General features: G+C 41.7%; 1 protein-coding gene and 2 non-coding genes across 3 annotated transcripts; all 3 read left to right on the forward strand.

Annotated features, from left to right (window-relative positions):
- The first annotated feature begins 4,579 nt into the window (after positions 1-4,579).
- LOC101981165 (olfactory receptor 2B2-like) lies at positions 4,580-5,521 on the forward strand. Its single transcript, XM_005369912.2, has one exon. It carries the CDS (start codon positions 4,580-4,582, stop codon positions 5,519-5,521), a length of 942 nt encoding a protein of 313 aa, XP_005369969.1.
- A 6,742-nt stretch (positions 5,522-12,263) lies between these two features.
- Positions 12,264-12,334, forward strand: Trnag-gcc. Its single transcript has one exon. It is a non-coding gene; the product is annotated as a tRNA-Gly (tRNA).
- A 330-nt stretch (positions 12,335-12,664) lies between these two features.
- On the forward strand, positions 12,665-12,736 carry Trnam-cau. The gene has a single exon. It is a non-coding gene; the product is annotated as a tRNA-Met (tRNA).
- Positions 12,737-16,554: the final 3,818 nt, after the last annotated feature.

Below are 16,554 nucleotides of genomic sequence, written 5' to 3' on the forward strand. Positions count from 1 at the left end.
TTTAGTTTCCATTTGATAAAGCACCTCAGTTTCATGCCATTTCGTTGGTGCTTGAAAAAGTAGAGCATCCCATCCCTAGAGGGAAGTTCTTTCCTGAGCTAATCAATGATGAGCCACCATTTCCAAGATCCCCAGCCTGTGTCCCATTGGGTCAAGTGCTGACTTTGTCACTATAAACAGAAGGCTTTGGCAATGTAGAGTTGAGATTTCTTCCACAAGGCCAAAAAACAACAATAGCCTTCACAGAGGAAGTATTTTTACCCAGGTTTGCAAGACTGACAGGGGAAAATAATCTCTAAATATAACAGTAGAGTCCCTAAACTGTAAGAGACACGGAACCAATGGCACACCTTCCAGTCCTGAGTGACACTTCCGACTCACTTTCCAGACAACTGTGTTTGGGGACCTCAGAACTTCTCCATAGCAAGTGAAACTAAAGAACTTTATTCCATTTGCCAAAATGAGTATGCAGCTAAACAGTGCAGGAAGGGGCCACCGTATCTGAGCATTTTAAATTAATTCTACTTGCATTCAAGGCCACTTGGACGTCAAAGCAAGCCCATCTGTTCCCAATGCTTAAGTTGGTGGTAAGTAAACACACTTATACAAGTGCTAAAACACGCATTAGAATTTGAGAGTTAGAAGACATCTCTCGTGGTCTTCAAAGCAGGTCAGTGATGCCTTCTGTTGGCTGCTGAAGCAGATTTGGGCTCTCAGGAAAGCAAGCTAAGCTAGAGGAGACTATAAACCCAGGCTCTGCCTTCAGGGCTCAGCTTTTCTAAAGGGTAAATTTTAAGTAAAACCTTCCCTTAATAGCGGGGTGGAGGGACCCCTTTTATTTATGCTTATAATTCAGCAAAACAGGAGAGTGTGGCCAGAGGGTATATATCTCATCAGGGTATGTGGTAATGTGAGGAATCACAAGGAAAGAGTTTCCCATAGAGAGGAAAATAACAGCTCAATCCCACTGCAGAAAATGAAACTGATGTTCTAAAAGCTTAATTCACTTGCTCAACTGTGCAGTTGGCAGACCTGGAATCGACTCTTCTTACTTTCTTATTCCAATATTCTTGACTCATAAAATCTGAAGAGTTGTATCAAGATTTCGCTCACCTTTTTGAGTCTTCGAGCTCAGATATGGGGCTAGGAAACTCAAGAGGGAGATGTGAAATACAAGGTCACCCCGTAACAGGCTAAAAAATGAATATATAAATCAATACGGTAATGATATTATTCATTAAGGAAACATCCTAAACTTTGGATTAAAATACTCTTAGATGACTGCAGATAAAACTTGTAAAGACCCCTCGGCAACTTTCTAGAACTCTCAATAACCTCTGTCAGCTTTTACCTTACTGCTGGGCTCTTCTGAGACCCAAATGTTTTCTGTGTATGTGTGTATGTATGTATGTATGTATGTATGTATGTATGTATGTATGTATTCACTGTTTGCTTTTTGCTGGCTAAGTGAATGTGTGTTCTTCCAAAGGAGAATGGTGTCACCCTAAGGTGCTGCAATGTAGGTTTGTTTTAAAGGAGAGAAAACCTATTCGGTGGCCTCAAAGACACCAGCAGTACCTGCAAGCAAGTAGAGTAGGCATTAAGAGGCAAGGATAATAGCATACATAACCTATGTCATTTTATTAATGCAGCTAAGGGCATCCTAACCTTTGGTTTTATGTTCTTTTTTTATTAGGAGATACTTTTCCCTAAGGCAAAGGCTGTAAGTCTGAGTTCAAATTACTTAAAATACAGGATCATACCAATACTATCTAGAGCTATGCTTTTAGGAGGGTCTCACTTGAAAGACGGATACATTCAGCAAGCTGAATAAAGCACAGCATGAGAACCGGAGCATTAAACTCTCCCATTCCCTCCCTGTCTTTCCTGGCTGTCCCTCTGTGGTACTCTGCTCCAACAGCAGAGCATCCTGCTAGAATGATAAGTGTTTTTGTTCCTCCCTGTGCTGTGACAATGGAGCATGAGAGGATGCCACTTATCACAGGTGCACTAATATGCCATTCATAAAGCAGTTATAAATTATGACTCTCAGGGTGAGGGGGTCCTTTGATTAGAAATGAGTCAACTAACTTTCCTTTATCAATAATGAGGCTTCCTGGAGAGACAGTCTTTTGCTGAGTTCTCAGAAGAGACATCAGCATCGAGGCCAAGCCAGTCGGGTCATTAGTCATGTTAGAGGAAAACACATGCTTTGTCCTCACTGGTGAGATGCCTTTTTAGCAAAAATACAGAGATCATTTTACTACTCAGTTAGAGAGACTTTACAACTTGCCCCGTGAGGATCCAGTTTGGAAACGAAAGTAACTCTACCAGTTACTATACCAGGACAGCAAGTCCTTGGTGAACTGGGGTGATACACTCTTATAATACAAAGCTATGTCAACTGTATATTATGCTAAAGACCTGTACCCAGCACGTCGGAGGGAAAGGCAAAAGGATAATGCCAATATCAGCTGTGTATCAAGACTGAGGCTAGCCTCAGCTCCATAAGGCCCTTCCTAAGAAGAGGCAAAAATAACAAAAATAAAACTGTAAAGTATGTGAAATGTATATTTCTAATATTGTTTATCCTGTTCTTTCTACCTTGTTCTCACAATTCTTGGCAATGTATGTTTTTGACTAAGAGGACAAAAATGTGTTTCTTCAACTCATGTTTTAAATGCCCTCAAAGAGTCATACTGAATTTTAAGAAAGCACTGAGTTAAAGAAATTAGATTTCTTATGAAGATTTGAGTCTGATGGCTACTGAAGTCTTATCTAAAGTTACACTGGTCTGAAAATAGAAACACAAATAGACTGGGGAGTAAAGCAATTAAAAATATTATAAGAGAAACGTGCTTATTTTAAAACTCAACAGACTACTGTCAGAGTAGGCCAAGATGCCTTTGCTCTCCTCTCTCTGCCTCTGTTTCCCAGGGAGGAGCCTCTTCTGCATGCCTCCGGGCACCTGTCAGTCTGCAGGCTCGTATTTAGATGCTGCATGCTGTATGTTCTTTAAATGGGAGGCATCATGCTGCACAGCTGTCCAGTCACACATTTTCACTTAAAAATCCATCCAAGACAGGGAATCCAGCTCAGATTTGCTGAACGCTTGCCTACTGCGCTTGAAGCCCAGGGTTCGGTCCCAGCGCCACTAAACGGGGAGTGATAGTGCTCACCTGCTAACTGCACTCTAGAGGTGGGAACAGGAGGAAGCTCCAGGTGAGCCTTGGTTACCAGGAAGTTCCATACAAGCTTGAGCACCTGATAGCTTATCTCAAAAACCTGACACTTAAAGTCCCCCTCTATAACCATATATTTCAGATTTCTGAGTTGGAAGCAAGGGGATGCTTCCTGAGGGAGTAAATGTTCTGCATTGAGTAGAAAAAAAAATCAGCCCCGTTTGCTAACAAGCGCTTTGATGAACAGGACCAAAGCTGAAAAGCATAATTTCTAATGATGATTTAATCATAAAATAATGTAGATTATCACTGAGAGTTGTTTGTGATGCACACATTCACAACAGATTGTCTCAGAAGTGCTGTCACAATGCAGAGCTATGAACACTTCCTCAGAGTATCCCAGCTCTCTGATGCCTGTGGCCCAGCACCTGCAGCCTGTGGAACAGGCACTGCCAACTGTTTACACAAAAGATAGCATCCACACTCAGAATCTGTTTCTTTGATCCCGGGGTTGAACCTGACTGTGAGGGTTGTAGCATAGCCACTTGCATGCTTACATATTTGGAAAGAGAACACTGTAGGAGCTCCAAGTGACTCTTTTGAGCACTTCCGGCCCTCTGTCAGTGTGGATGCTTTGAGCTCACTCCTCTGTTCCCTCCCAGAGTTAGGCCGAGTGGGGTGCACCTGTGACTCTCAACAGGCCAGAAAATGCATCTGTGTCCTCACCTTACAGATGAGGACCCTAAGATCAGAGCACAAGACGCAGTGAAACTAGTTCCAGAAGGGCAGATGAGCCAGGCCCGCCAGCCTCACTGTCACAGCAGCTAACAGTACCGTGTGGATTCTGTGACACAGCATTGGAGGATGAGTCTCCTGACACCGTGTCTGAAAACTTACGAGGTAGATGCCATAATTAATCTCTGCACTTATTTGAGGGAAGGACAGGAATAATGGGGAAATGAGGTTTACATAATTCTAACAAATGCCTGCAACCAGACACTCTCACTGATTCTGGGAAGAAATTTAAGTGAATTTAAACAACAGGAACAATATCTCTGTCCCCTTAACAGCACATACCCAGGTAGAAAGACCCCAGAACAACCGTCCACAAGACAGGCAAACACAGAGGAGAAGCTCTGTGACTGTAGAAACGAACACAGTGCTGCAAACTTGAAATCGCTGTGTTAAAAACTGTTAGCAATCCATGAACACCTGTGGAAGATTTGACAGACGTTTAACCTTTTATCAACACGGTTTCCACACTAACAGGATCAGTTTGGAAATGCAGGAAACGCTCTGGCATCGTCACTTCATATCTAATTGATGCAGTCAATAAACATGTTCACGGGCTTACTAACCCTTTGTGTTCCAGGGACCCGGAGACTGCACCATTTACCATGACTCTGGAGAATGAGAGCATCTCAGGGGAGTTTATTCTCTTGGGGTTCTCAGATCGGCCATGGCTGGAGCTGCCACTCTTTGTGGTGTTTCTGGTGTCCTATATCCTGACCATCTTTGGGAATATGACGATAATTCTGGTGTCCCGCCTGGATTCCAAACTCCACACCCCCATGTACTTTTTCCTCACGAACCTGTCCCTGCTGGACCTGTGCTACACCACGAGCACAGTGCCCCAGATGCTCGTCAACATCTGCAGCTCCCGGAAGGTGATCAGCTATGGAGGCTGTGTGGTCCAGCTTTTTATTTTCCTGGCCTTGGGTTCCACTGAATGCTTTCTCCTGGGCGTCATGTCCTTTGACAGGTTTGTAGCCATCTGTCGGCCTCTCCATTACTCAGTCATCATGCACCAAAGGCGCTGCCTGCAGTTGGCGGCTGCATGTTGGATCAGTGGCTTCAGCAACTCAGTATTGCAGTCCACGTGGACCCTTGAGATGCCACGGTGTGGTCACAAGAAAGTGGATCACTTCTTCTGTGAGGTTCCTGCCCTGCTCAAGCTGTCCTGTGTGGATACAACGGCGAATGAAGCAGAACTCTTCTTCATCAGTGTGCTGTTTCTTTTAATACCTGTGACCCTCATCCTCATATCATATGCCTTTATCGTCCAAGCAGTGTTGAGGATCAGGTCAACTGAAGGTCGGCGAAAGGCATTTGGGACATGTGGCTCCCACCTAGTTGTGGTGGTGCTGTTTTATGGTACTGCCATCTACATGTATCTGCAGCCACCGTCCCCTGCCTCCAAGGACAGAGGGAAAATGGTGTCCCTCTTTTATGGGATCATCACACCCATGCTGAACCCCCTGATCTACACACTTAGGAACAAAGAGGTAAAGGGAGCATTTAAGAGGTTGGTGACCAGGGTCTTCTTGATTAAAAAATAAGGAATGCCCAAATAACATCCTTATTAGCGTAAGTTTTTACAACCTCATAAATTATATTGTTTTCTTCTTTACTGAGCTATTATGATGCTCCTCATCAAATAAAATCTTGCCGAGAAAAAACTACGTCAGCGTTCTGCTGCCTAAATATATTCATTTCACAAGCCCTGGTAGCTGCCTTTTCTGATCCCCCCTAAACAGCTAACCCTACACTGCACATTTTCAAGCTTCATAATTTGTGTGTGCTTGGTAAGGCTCCTTAGATTTCTCAGGTAAAAATCTGAGAATCCTTTCTACAGAAACAAGGCATTTACTATACATGCGGCTACACTGTCAGATATCTACACACACACCCCCACACTCTTTTAGAGGTGTGTAGAAGCTTGAACGGAAGTATGTGATGCTGGCCATAGACCCATCTTTTTGAGGCTGTATAAATTTCAGCTTTATTTCCATACCAACACAATTTAAATTCCACAGTGCATCCCCCACCCAAAGGTTATTAAACTATTTCATTATTTTATTTTTACAGTTTCTATTTCTATTAAAGTGACATCATGTTTCATCTACTAAAAAAATAATAATAAAGAAATATTTTAACCTTTAATCAAACTCTTGTTTGGAAGTTTAAATACTTTTTCATAAATGTGTGTATATATATATATATATATATATATATATATATATCATTAACTCCTAAAGGAGATATAGTTTAAATGATAAAGAAGTCTTACAGTGATGCCCACTTATTTTCCCTGTACTTTTCTTATGTAAGAAGAAAGTTTGTTTTCTGTTAGTTGCCTTGTATCAACACAGATTATAATTTATAGTTCTTCCATATTGCTTTCAGAATTCAATAGTGCTGAACAAAATTTTTGTATACTAGAAGTCATAACTCATCATGCTTATTATATATCACGCTGTAATTGATCTCTTCGATTCTTTTTTCATCAAACTGATCTTAAAACAGAAAAGGCAGTAACAACAACACCCACACGTGGAACACTTACACTGAGTTGCAACACCCTCAGGATTTTAACCCAGCAGGTCTGAGGCAAGGCTAAGAAGTTCTCTCTCTACAAACTCCCAGGACATGTTGATGTTCTCTGGCGGGGACCAGACTTTAAGAACTGCTCTACTTACAGTTAAAGAAAATAGCAATTATACTGGGATCATATTTTTTATTTCTATCAATGGGTGGTTGGGAAAATGGGAGCGAAAACTAAAAGTATATTTTGCAAACCAGAGGGCATTTTCTAAGGGAAGACCATGCTTATTTTAAAGTCCAAGTAAAGGAAAGACCAAATTCCCAGAGACAACTTTTTATGTCACTTCAGCGTCAATGTCAGTGTCTTTATTGATCTATGAGGAACTGAATGTGATGGCTCTCAAAGGCCGGAGGCTGAGGAGTAAGCCTTTGAAGCGTGTGCTCCACCCTGGCCCTCTGACACAGTGCTGACTATTTTCTCAAATTCCATCTGGGATCAGATCCAGCCTTCAGAACTATCGTGAGGCCAGCACAAGCTATTTCCTGACCCTTGACAGAAGCCAGAGGTGGGGTTGGAGGAGTAAGCAGAGTGAAGGAAATGGAGGCATTTTATGGTTTAAAAGATGAGCAATCAAGTTGATCCAGCACACTGTATACCAGTGAATTTTAAAGGGATTTACATCTAAATTCTAGAAATATTTTCCTATTAGTTGATGCATAAACATATGATATGTGTTTCTTTATCTCCCCAGGTGATTTTTATTACACTTTTGTACAATGTGGAGCAATTGTGACTAAGGAGGCAGAATCATTCTAAGTGCTCCTATCCGTGTTAAAACTGCTCATAAGAAGTTATTAATAAAATGCTACTGTCTTGGGAAGAATTCACTATTGCTACAGGATTTAAATAGTTTGCTCTACTAATTGACACTTACCAATAGCCTGTCTGAATTTAAAAATGACAGGACGGACAACTTTAAAAGGATGATGTAATAAGAGATAATAATTCTCAAAATGTGAGAAATAAGGTTTGAAGTAAAAGCAACAAATGGGTGGTATTTAACATAAATTAGTATAGATATTTCAAATTCATTTTCTACACTAAAAGGTACAGAAATATGATTGACAATATATTCCATAAAACCCTCACCTGGGAGAACATACTGATCAACGATTGGCTGGAGCTCTGGGATTTGCATTTTAATAGACATACTAGGCATTTAAGATGCCTTTATAGAATAGAGAGTAAGAATCAATCAGAATAGCTAACTTCTCAAAGACTTTTTAAGGCATGGATTTTTTCAGCATGGAGTAGGGAGTGTTTTGTCCTGATATCATTGACATCAGATTGGAAGAATGCTCAAAAAATGTAGATTCTTTCATAAGTAGAAGAATTCCTACCAATGAGTAAAAAAAAAAAAAAAATCAAGAAGTTGATTTTAGGACAATGTGTTGGCAGAGGCTGCACTTTCATTTCCTGGCTGCCCAGGCCTGAATAATCATACAGAAACTATATTAATTGCAATTGTTTAGCCTATTAGCTCAGGCTTATTATCTAACTCTTACATCTTAAATTAACCCATTTCTATTAATCTGTGTATCAACACAAGGCTGTGGCTTACCTGGTAAAGTTCTGTTCAGGCATCTTTCTCTGTCAGCAGCTACATGGCTTCTCTCTGACTAGTCTACTTTCTCTCTTTATCTCTTCCAGCCTGGCTTTATTCTGCTTTACTATAGGCCAAAGCAGCTTCTTTATTAACCAAAGGTAATAAAACATATTCATAACATACAGAGGGGAATCCAACATCAACAATGGAAGAACTCATAACAATATCAATATTATAAAAAGTCCTAACAAAGTTGACCATTTCTGACAACCTTGGAAACCAGATATTTATGAAACAAGGTTGAGCCAACAACCTACTCAATGCTTTTCTATTTCATTCTGTTTCAGGCGTTTTCAACAGTGGGATCAAACTTAATACATGAATTCCTCTAAGTGACTAAAGGAAAGAAAGCAGACAGAAAATGACAGCTGTAACACTGTTTCCAGTCTTGTGTAGATGTCGAGCTGGTGGTTGTGGCTTCAAGGGACAGAACTGCTTATTTTGATTGTGCTCATGAATGTCACACTAGAAAATATGGAATGACAGGAATGAGTAAGTGTCTCTGAGATTTACAAATGCTGGAGAGGAACCGCAGCGCACAGCTTGTAAAGATTCTTCTACCCAAAAGGTTAGGGTCCTAGAAGGTATAAGAAGAACTTGGTTAGATGTGAAGAAGATTTCCAAAGTTCCATAGGTTCTGTACCTGAAACCAAGGTATCAACCAGCTTGACCATTTTTCACATTTGAGTGGTGAGGGAAGAAGCGTCCTTGGGAGGAACTGTCCCTTGCGTGTTGCAGCTCCTGGAGGCCTTGCACGTGTCAGGTCGCTTATCCACAGCTATGTGGTCTCACCTCTGGGTCCCTTCACAGTGCTTTCTCCACTTTGTGACCTCAGTCATATCTCTCTCAGTCTGTCTCATAAATATCCAGGATGGCACTTGGGAGCCATCTAAATCATCTAGAAAAATACTTCCTCTTAAGATTCTCAGCCCCACCTTTTGCTAATTAAGGTAACACAAGGTATGAGTCGTGCCTGTATACCTACCTCATCGCTAAAGTGCTGAGCCATCTCTGCCGCTGGGGATCACGTAGGCCTTCATCTCCTAAAGCAAGAAGGACAAAGTTAAGCTGTTTCCTAGAATCTTGATGAGATGGGCAAGAATCCACTTCGTTCTTATTCCTAGCATCATCCCTATCTTACTATCATGAGACGATATTAAACTCTACATATTGTTCCTATTTGAAGCAGTAGAAGGGAGATTGCATCGCTTACTAGGATATACATTGAACTAAACTTTGGTCAGAAGTTGGCAGGAGAATAAATTAAAATTCCCATCCCTTGGCTGTTGTGACTACAGCCACAGTAAACATGGGAGTGCAGATGCCTCGAAATACTGATGCCATTTCCTAGATGAGTGTGCCACAGCGAGGTTTCTGCTCTGTACACGAGTGTGCAACAGTGAGGTTTCTGCACTATAGATGAGTGTGCAACAGTGAGGTTTCTGCAGTGAGGTTTCAGTACTAGAGATGAGTGTGCAAGAGTGAGGTTTCTGCATTATGTGGTATTTCTAGGTCTTTGAGGAATCTTCAAACTGTTTTCTATAACGGGTGTGCTAATTGAAATTGTGTTCTGTGGTGGGTAATTAATTTACATTAGCACCAACAGTACCTAAATGTTCTGCTTTATCTATGCCATCACCAGTATTGTAAAGCCGAGTATTACTGGGGTGAAATGACAGAACATCATTGTGGGCTTCATTTGCATTTCCCTGATGAAGTCAGGCTCAGCATTCTTAGAGAAACCCCCCCAGCCATCTTTATGTCATCCTTTTTGAAATGTCTGCTTAGATCTGTTGTCATTTCTTCTGTCTTTTAAGGCCTTGCTATATCTTGAATTCCTCCCATATTCTGAATAATGACACATATACAATTTGCAGACATCTCCCATCTTTTATTTTCTGTTGCTTTCTCAGTGCAGAAGCATCTGAGCTTGATATGGTCCCATATACTTACTTTGGCTTTTATCTCTTGTGCATTTAAGAGCTTATCCAAAAAAGCCTTCCACATTCTAATGCTGTCAAATATTTCCTCTATTTTTTAATACAAAGCCTGCCCTATCTTGAAAATGTGTTTTTTTTGCATCTTTGTTAAAAATCAATTGACATAGAAGAACAGGATTAATATCAATCTTTCTATCCTGCTATCGGTTTGTTTGTTTTTATGCCAAAACGTTTTTATTTTAATTGTTTCTGCTTGATAGTATATTTTTAAACCAAGAAATGTGACTACAGTGTCTTTATTATTTTTGATTATATTTGATAAAAAAATTTAAAATTTTTTTGGGGGGTGGGAGATTTGAGACAGGATTTCTCTGTGTAGCTCTGGAGCCTGTCCTGGCACTCCCTCCGTGGTCCAGGCTGGACTTGAACTCTGCCTGCCTCTGCCTTCCAAGGGCTGGGAAAGATTTAGTGTGTGTGTGTGTGTGTGTGTGTGTGTGAGAGAGAGAGAGAGAGGGGGGCGAGATGAGGGTGTATATATGTTCATGGGTATATAAACATACATTTCAAGGGCCATTGGATATATCAAATGCCTTCTGCACCTACAGAGTTGAGAGTGAGGATTTTTGTCTCTACTGTGTGATATAGTATGCTTATTATCTGTTGGACTATCCTTTCAGCCCACTTAGTCATGGTGAACTTCAACAAATGCAATCGTGAAGATAGATGGTTCACCCTGGGTCTTTAAAGGGTCTATCTCAAGGCTCCCACATCTTGTCAAACGTTAATCAAATATAGTTGCTATGTTTTCTTCCTCTTAACCTCTTTTCTTAATAGAGGTGTTGGCTCTGTGCTTTACGAAGGACTCGAAAGGAATGCTCTCCTTTAATGTCCTTACACCAGAAAAAGCCAGCGGTTGAGGAATTTAGACGAAAGGGCAGCACGATCATATCATATAATGCCTTACACACAAGGAAGCTGCTCCTGTTGCTTGGCTCGTGCTAAGAGGAGCAGCATTTAGTCCGTGAACATTTTAGTCTGACGGATGGCAAAGGTAAGCAAGTAGCTCAGATCATCACTCAGCGACAAATAATGAGAATCTAGCTTTGTTGTAGGTAAACAAGAGGGGGCGGGCATCAGGGATGGAGGGATGGCTCCAACAGCAAAGGCACTTGTCATTCAGACCTGAAGACGCGAGTTCAACCCCAAGGCCCTACACAAAACGTCTCGGCTTCAAAGGGTTGTCCCTTGACCTCCACGACACGCGCAGGCTCACACTTGCAAGACACATACACAACACACAAATAATAATAACAAAGTAAAACTTTCAAAAAGAACAGTGACACGTGAGCCTTCCACCCTCTGAGTAGGGGAGAGGCTGAGAGGCAAAAAGAACACTGCTTCTGAGGCCCCAGCCTTAGTTAGCATCAGTGTTCTCTGCGGCATAAAGCCCTTTTCCTTTTCTTCAGGAGTCCTTTTTTCTCTTTGCAATAGCGATTTTTCATTGAAGTCTCTCCTTAATGTAAGTTTTTTAAAGTTTCGATTTTGGACAGTTTAGCTCTGAAAGTGTTCTTACTGCCATAAAGGACACCTGGGAGCTACTACCTAAATCAATGTAACCTTGACCAAAACTCCTAAGGCGACCAGCAGGGAGCAGCACTAGATCCCACGAACCTGGGCAGGTGTGGGGTTCCTCTTCTCCCTTTGCTCTGCTCTTCTGCGCCCTCTAGTTTGGCCTGGGGAATTCCTTCCCTTTTTTTTTTTTTTTTTTTTTTTACTTTTTTTCATTCTCCTGCTCGCGTTCCTCCCGTTTCCGTCCAGATTCATAAGCGAGTTCTGAGAATTTTAGCCCTTGAGGTGATATTCACGGCCTCCGCAGGTGCCCTTCTCCTTACTGCCCCCCAACAATATCCGGGTCCCCCTTACTGCCCGGGTCCGAATACCTTTCCATCCCTGAAGGGAGACTTATGGTCTTCAAGGCGGTGTCAAGTTCCTGGTACTCCCAATGGTTGCAATAAACCATTTCAGGAAGAAGTATTACAATAAAACTGTAAAATAACATTCATACTTTCTTATTAAAAAAAAATCGTAAATATTTTAAAAATAGGCAATATACACACTTATAAGATTATTACAGCCATTCTGGTAACTAAGCATTGGTGGTTCAGTGGTAGAATTCTCGCCTGCCACGCGGGAGGCCCGGGTTCGATTCCCGGCCAATGCAAGGTGTACCTTTTTCTTTCCTCTTAAAAGGACATCTTGAGAATACAATTTCCCTCAGAGTCAGACATTTTACCTACTTACATTTTCATGACTCGTATATGTTGATTAAAATCACCCTTTCAAATAAAAAGGACTAGTAGGTTAGCGACAAACTGTTTTCTTAAAGAAACAGTGAATTTTATTTCTCTGAGGCCATTTGAAATAAAGGTTTCCTAAACGAATTTTGCACAATCCTAGTCTCTAAATAAGGCAGTCAACCATTTTATTTTTTAAAAGGGCGGAGTTACATGAATCTGTAAAAGTAAGAATTCAAAGCTCTATTCTTGTGGTTAGCAGAGTGGCGCAGCGGAAGCGTGCTGGGCCCATAACCCAGAGGTCGATGGATCGAAACCATCCTCTGCTAGTGTCTTTTTCACCACAATGAGAATGTACAGAATTAAAGTTTTATCAACTTCCTACCGTTTGCTTATAGAAACGGAAAATAATAGCCAATCAAAGCGTGCTGCACACAAATATCCCTTCAAGTTGAAAACCCCGCGTTTTCAATTAACTGGGACATGGTGACAGTCTCAGATTGGCGGTGTTAAACCCAGCGGCCAGAGTAGCGTGTCTGTTCGCCACAGTTCAAAGGAGCTTAAGGCTAGCCCCGATTTAGAGTGTCAGAGAAAGTGATATGGAACAGACTTTTCCTTGTACTCCCTTTTCCTCCTTGCCGATCATTACCACCAGCTCAGTATGGTGTGCTTTATTCCGTTGGCAGTGTTGAGAAGCTCTTTCAGTAGGACCGGGGTTATTGTATTTCTGCTCCGTGATTTCCACTGTACCTTGAGCCAGCCTGGTGACACTTGACACGTCTTGAATACTTGTGGTTTGGAATGAGTTAAAAGACACACTTTCTGGTTTACCACTCACTAGAATTTAACATTATTCTTCAAAGATTACAGAAATTATAACATGGCATTGATCTATTTATTTTATATCATAACACACTGACTACAGGTTTCTTATATTTAAAGGAGAGGAGGGAGTGGAGGGAGAGAGAGAGAGAGAGAGAGAGAGAGAGAGAGAGAGAGAGAGAGAGAGAGAGACTCATAAAATGAAAGTGTTTCCCAAAATCATTGCGGTCATATTATCCACTCCGGTTCTCAGTTTTCAGCCTCATAGAGATCCGAACACAAACTCAGTTTATCTAAAGCAATTGTAGAGAAAGGAACGATCACTTTCTGTTCTGGGCCTTATTTAAGAAAGAGTTTTTCAGCTTGTTTGTGGATACTCTGATAGCCACTTACAGAATTTGTTTTTTAAGTGATGTATTCAATTCACCTCCTAGTTACTTACTAATTCTCCCTCTCTATGGAATTTTCTATTAGCAAGTACGATGGTTAATATTGTCCAGATGACAGTATCAAGAGTCACTGAAGACAGGGGTTGTCCCTGATCATGTCTGTGGGGAGCTATCGAGGTTAGATTCATTGAGATGGGAAGACCCACCTTAAACATGGCTAATGCCATTCTGCAAACTTCGGCCCTGGACCGGGTACAAAGGAGAAGTGCGCTAAACTCCCTGGCTATGTGAACCTCGAGACCAGCACCTCCTCGAGTGTGCCACAACGACTTCTCTGCCCTGATCCCTTAGACCTTTGAGTCAGAGTCAACCTCTCCTCTCTTAAGTTGCTGTGATGGTGGTCGGGAAATTATTTGGCTCCAGCAATGGGGAAAAGTCACTAATACTGTTATAGAAAGAGTAGGTCCTCGTAATGAGAAATCACTGTGTATGGTTAGAGATGAAGGATGACAGCAAATGCCCAAGCAAGAGATGGCATAGAACAGAAGATTTCCCTAACTTACATACACTATAGGTTTATGCGTTCCACCACACTATCAGGCTTAAATGACATTTTAAGGTCTTGTCCAGGCTACAATTTGAACAGAGGCAGGAGACTACACATCTGACCACTTGGGGAGATGGGAGATTTACACAGCCAAGAATGGCCAGAATTATTTCTGAAGTGCACCAGTGTTGTTCTTGTCCACACAGTTGTCACCCAGGTCCATCTTGCCCACCTTGGAGAATTAGGCTTCTCATAATAAAAGCATGGGGACTTAATGGCAGGCCAGAACTTAGTGATTCAGGTTGCGATGCTTGTTAGAGTCTTGCTGTTTGGGGAATGGGCCTAATGGCCTGTCAATCCTAGTGAACATTTACAACCTAGCACTGTAAATTTTGCTTACCTCTAACAGACCTAGTTAAGCATACTAATTATTTTGGGGATCAGTGCACCCTTAGCTAAAGCCTACGTTGTGTGGTTTAATGTCTTCCAAGCAAATCTATTAACCAACCCCTTATAACATTAATTCCATTATGTAACTCAGTTTCTATCTGGAGCCCATTCTGACTTCACAGTCATTTGAGTTCAAGCTTGCCTGCTCTGCCTGCTCCGGTATCCTTGAGGGCTGTGAGAAATTTCTGATTAAGCCATGGGAAAGAACATTTTGCCCGTGATAGAGAACACATCATCTATTAAGACACAGGCTGTTGAACGCCAGTCAAAGGCACATCCAGTTACAAAGTAAAAACTGCTTGCTGCCAGCAGGATCCACAGGATAGACAATGAGGCTACGATGCTTCTTTCTCTCAAGGACAGTACAGGATGATGTTGTTGTTTTGTGATCTGCTTTTTGCCTGTTATTAATATATATGCTGACTGAGAGATAAACTCAGGGCTGTTTGGATTGACCAACAGACCTCCCGAACCTATCCTGTGTTTTCTGTCTTCATTTCTCTCAATCTAACATTTCGTTAGCCTCAGCACCCCCCTCCAGGTACCCTGGCTGACTTTGTGGGAGCAGGCTCTGATACCATGACTTTGAGTTCCTTCCACCCCAGCACGGCAAGTATAAAATCAAAAGAGAACAGCTGTATGAAGATACGTTTGAGCCAGTTCATAGGACACAGGGGCACAAGAATCAAGTCGTCCTTGTCTGCATAGCTAGGACAGTTGGCCTACAGGACTCTTTGTTTCGACAAACAAGACAGAGTCATTTTGAGAGAGCACCTCACGGAAGCCATTTTCTTTGTACAGCAAATCCCTTTGCCAAGGCTGAAACACATCTTTTCGCATTCACATTTGTGAGTGAATGCAGCCACCCACCAAGTCTGGAAGAGAGGCCTCAGAAGGCCTTGCTGATCACACCTTGCTCTTGAACTTCAAGAAATATCTGTCTGTGTTCTATTGCTTGTCAGCCCTGCCGTTCTACTAAAGTGTTTTAATAAGATCTTTGGGCATGATTAGGCACTGCAAACTATTAAAGGATCTAAAGCTAGAAAGCATACCTCTAATTATTTTCAGTTATTTTAACTTGCTTTTGAGTAGTATTTTATTTATTTATTTATTTGATAGCGTTGACCAGACACTCCCTCTCTGCTCTCCCTAGTCCCCTCGGTCTTATACCCTCTTGCTCAGTCACACATGAATGACTCCTGTAGTTTCTAGGAAACAAATAGCAACCCTACTGCAACTCACTCATCACAAGAAGGAAGCAGTTAGGTCTGAACAAGAAAACTCAACGTCATGGACTTGTGTTTCTACTTGATGCCACAAGATGGCAGAAAAGAGACATTTCACAAACCCTGCCAGAGCAGCTCATTCCCTAAATAGCCCCACCTGCCATGCATCAACTGCAGTCTTCCTGTGGAGGGACCGAGGTGGTGAAGCTTATTCTTTCATAGGTGGAGAAAGATCTACAACACATGATTGACGGGAGAAAGTAGACTACGTGGTAACCGAAATGTTAATACCATGAGACACCAAAAAAGAAGTTAGGTGTTAATTGGATTATGGTAAATTGCAGGCCCTGGGTCGTGCATGGAACTCTCATGAATATAGGGAAGTAACTAACCTACGCAGTTCAGCCTGGGGTCCGCTGATTTTCAGTGTAGGTTGACTCTTGTTGCTGGATCCATGACAATGAACACACCCTTGAAGATAGCCTCTCACACATAAATCGTGCTTAATTTACACTTAAAATTAGTTTTCAAGAGCTACTGGGTCTCGCTTTTACTTGGATACCAGTAACGATTCACCTTTACTCACTCAGCATTGCTAACCTGTGGTTACACTGCCTCTTTAAATATTTAGGTATTTAAGAGTTGACTTGGCCCTGATCCAAAGGCCAGTGAGACGCCTAAACTTGAGTAGCCGGTACAGAAATTTACAAAAA

This window comes from Microtus ochrogaster, unplaced genomic scaffold (genome assembly GCF_000317375.1).
Source record: "Microtus ochrogaster isolate Prairie Vole_2 unplaced genomic scaffold, MicOch1.0 UNK66, whole genome shotgun sequence".
NCBI classification, from domain to species: Eukaryota; Metazoa; Chordata; class Mammalia; order Rodentia; family Cricetidae; genus Microtus; species Microtus ochrogaster.

Coding starts and splice junctions, on each gene's coding strand:
- LOC101981165 (XM_005369912.2), top strand. CDS start 4,580: ATGACTCTGGAGAATGAGAGCATCTCAGGGGAGTTTATTCTCTTGGGG.